We start from the raw sequence: 2,721 nt of genomic DNA, 5'->3' as shown, positions 1-2,721 counted from the left end.
GTGTGTGTGTGTGTGTGTGTGTGTGTGTGTGTGTGTGTGTGTGTGTGTGTGTGTATCTATATATATTTAGCGGTAGCGCCCAGCTTTACGGACCTGTCGAGCAAATGAAATGAAATTCATGCAAATCGCGGAACCGCGCCACGCCGCCAGCTTCCCTTTGCGCTGTCGAGGCGGCATCGCATCGGTTTTGTATCGGGGCGGCGATGCGTCCAACCTACATCACGAGGGTGAAGCGTACTTCCTCCTCGGTATCCCCCGGCTCGCTGCTCGTTTGGACAAAATTCACAAATCGCTTTAGCTGTCTTTCAAGAAGCTTTAGTTAAGTCGAACAATTGCGTCGTTGAAAAGCAGGAGCTACACGAATAAGAAAAATAACACAAGAAAATAGAAAGTGATGATCAAAATTTATTCTTTTTGCGCGAACTAAGTTAAAATTATTTTATTTACAAAAAAGTTGTACAAATACTTAGATTTACATCAACAAAATTTTTATTTTTTATTTTTAATTAATGATGTTAAAAACATTACATTGTTTATATACTTATTCATTTTTGGAAATGCGTTTTGTAAACAACGTAAAAAATTTTGAATTATAAATGATATAATGGTAAATATCACTTGCATTTTAAAAATAAAATATGTAGTTTCAACGTGATTTGGAAATTGCCCATAAAAATAAAATATTTAATAGATGATGTGCGTATGTGTGTTTTAATCGGGTCTAAAAGATAACTCGTTTATAATCATGATGTTACTTCTGTTTTTAGGTTACGCTAGGAACGGACCCAATTATTATGGTAAATTAATCGGACCCCTACAAGAATACGCGCACGGCATCAAAGGTAAAGTGTACGCGGTTGACGATGCAACGATATTCATAAAAGGATTTTGCTATGACGGCACCGGCCCAGATGCTTACTTCTGGGTTGGCAACACCAGCCAACCCAATCCCGACGGTTACATTATACCTTATCCCGAGACTGATAAGGGCAGGTAAAACTGATATATTTTATTTTTATATTTATAATACCTATTATATTATTACGAGGAAAACGTATATTTCTCTTTTGATCATATAAAGATTTATAGTTTGTAGATAGAATAAAGTTATCTGTAGATTAGAGGAAGATAGCGCATAAATGATCTAAATTAATTTAGCCATTTAATCTTGACATTATTTTTATATTTATAATTATATTATACATATAATAAAATATGTAAATAAAATTTCTCTAAAGAATTAATCAATCATAAAGATTTATAATACAAGTAGAATAAGTCAGTTTGTAGATTAAAAGTAAATATTATATAATTAATATTAATTAATTGGATCGTTTGATAAGCGATAAAATTGCTTGTGTGATATAACAATAAGATAATTTTATGTGAGACTGATAATTCGACCGTGTCTCAAAGGCGGTGAAGCTGTGGCTATATAACGTTGTATACATATACCAAAACGATACACGTTGCACGCGATTTTTCGAACGTGTACTAAAGCGAGTAGGAAGCAGCCGAGTAGAAACGTAATAAAGTGCTCGCGCAGATGAAATCCGAACGAGATTGGCGTATAATTCCCGTTTTATTAACTGCACTCTCCCGCGCACTCGTTCGGCCTTTCTTCTGTTTTTCACCCCCCCCCCCGTTTTCGCTCCCATGCCCCCGCTGTCCCGTCTTGCCATCCCTTTCGCCGCGCGCATATATACGCGCTCTTTGAATTTCATTTCATCCCTTGGTTACGGACTGCCGCGCGGCGCGTTCGTCCCATCCGCATCACTCTCACCACCTTCTACCCGCGCCCTTCTTTTCGACCTTCTACATCCCTGACCGCATGCACAATCCGCCCCTTTCCACCCTCCATTCATTCCATCCTCGTGTCCCGTTCGCTTGATCGTTCGCACGACACGTAGATTCGCCATGAGGCGTTTAGAATTAATCTATCATTATAACAAATGAGACAAAAATACGCTGTGAAAATGTGAGAAATACAATATTCAAATTCGTCTAATTTATAGTGCGACATAAATAGAGCGGTATGTAAATGTCAGAAGCGATTAAACTTCAAAAGTAGAAACGCAGCTGCTTTTCATTGCTGCCCGAGTAATTCCGGTTCACAAACTTTTGCGTGGTTTTCGAAATAAATTGCTTCAAATTACGTCTTACGTTTTTTTTGTATTACCTTCATCTCTCTCTTTTTTTTCTCTAACAGCGACCCACGAGTATTGGAGGCGTACAACTACACAGACATTATCCTCAGGCTACCCGGAGGAAAGCGCATACGAGACATTAAATGGCTGAGCGTTTGGTGCAGAAGATTTACAGTGAGTAAATTGCAGCGATCAATTCCTTAATACTTTGCTTGTACTAATAGCATATATTGTTTTACTGATACCAGATTTAAACTCTTCCCATTTTCATAATTTTAATTAATAAAAAAATCGTCTACGCTTTTTGTATCGAAATATTACAGATAATCGAACATCTGTCCGAGCGCTTTGAATCAAGCGCTGCGGTAGCGGCGCGACGCCAAGTATATATAAAATAATATATATAAAATAAAAGTCGGGTGATGACTTGTGAGTATACGGCACTGGCACTGCGCTACCGCTTAGCTTTATCTCGAAGTTTTGCCTCGTCAGATTTCCGATTTTTAATATCTCGGAAACGAAAGTTCTAATGAAAAATCTAATGACACTTTCGCTATATAATGTCGACTACGAG

The 2,721-nt window shown here is 37.8% G+C and overlaps 1 protein-coding gene across 1 annotated transcript in view; it reads left to right on the top strand.

Annotated features, from left to right (window-relative positions):
* LOC105450746 (protein Skeletor, isoforms B/C) overlaps window positions 1-2,721 on the top strand; it is a 173,318-nt gene that overhangs the window by 129,104 nt on the left and 41,493 nt on the right. Inside the window, 2 exon segments of the mRNA XM_011690737.1 lie at window positions 768-993; window positions 2,210-2,321. Coding sequence (XP_011689039.1) covers window positions 768-993; window positions 2,210-2,321 — 338 coding nt within the window.

Source organism: Wasmannia auropunctata, unplaced genomic scaffold, assembly GCF_000956235.1.
Source record: "Wasmannia auropunctata unplaced genomic scaffold, wasmannia.A_1.0 LD336106.1, whole genome shotgun sequence".
Lineage (NCBI taxonomy): Eukaryota > Metazoa > Arthropoda > Insecta > Hymenoptera > Formicidae > Wasmannia > Wasmannia auropunctata.
The sequence above is the reverse complement of the archived record's forward strand: the minus strand, read 5'-3'. Positions and strand labels throughout refer to the sequence as shown.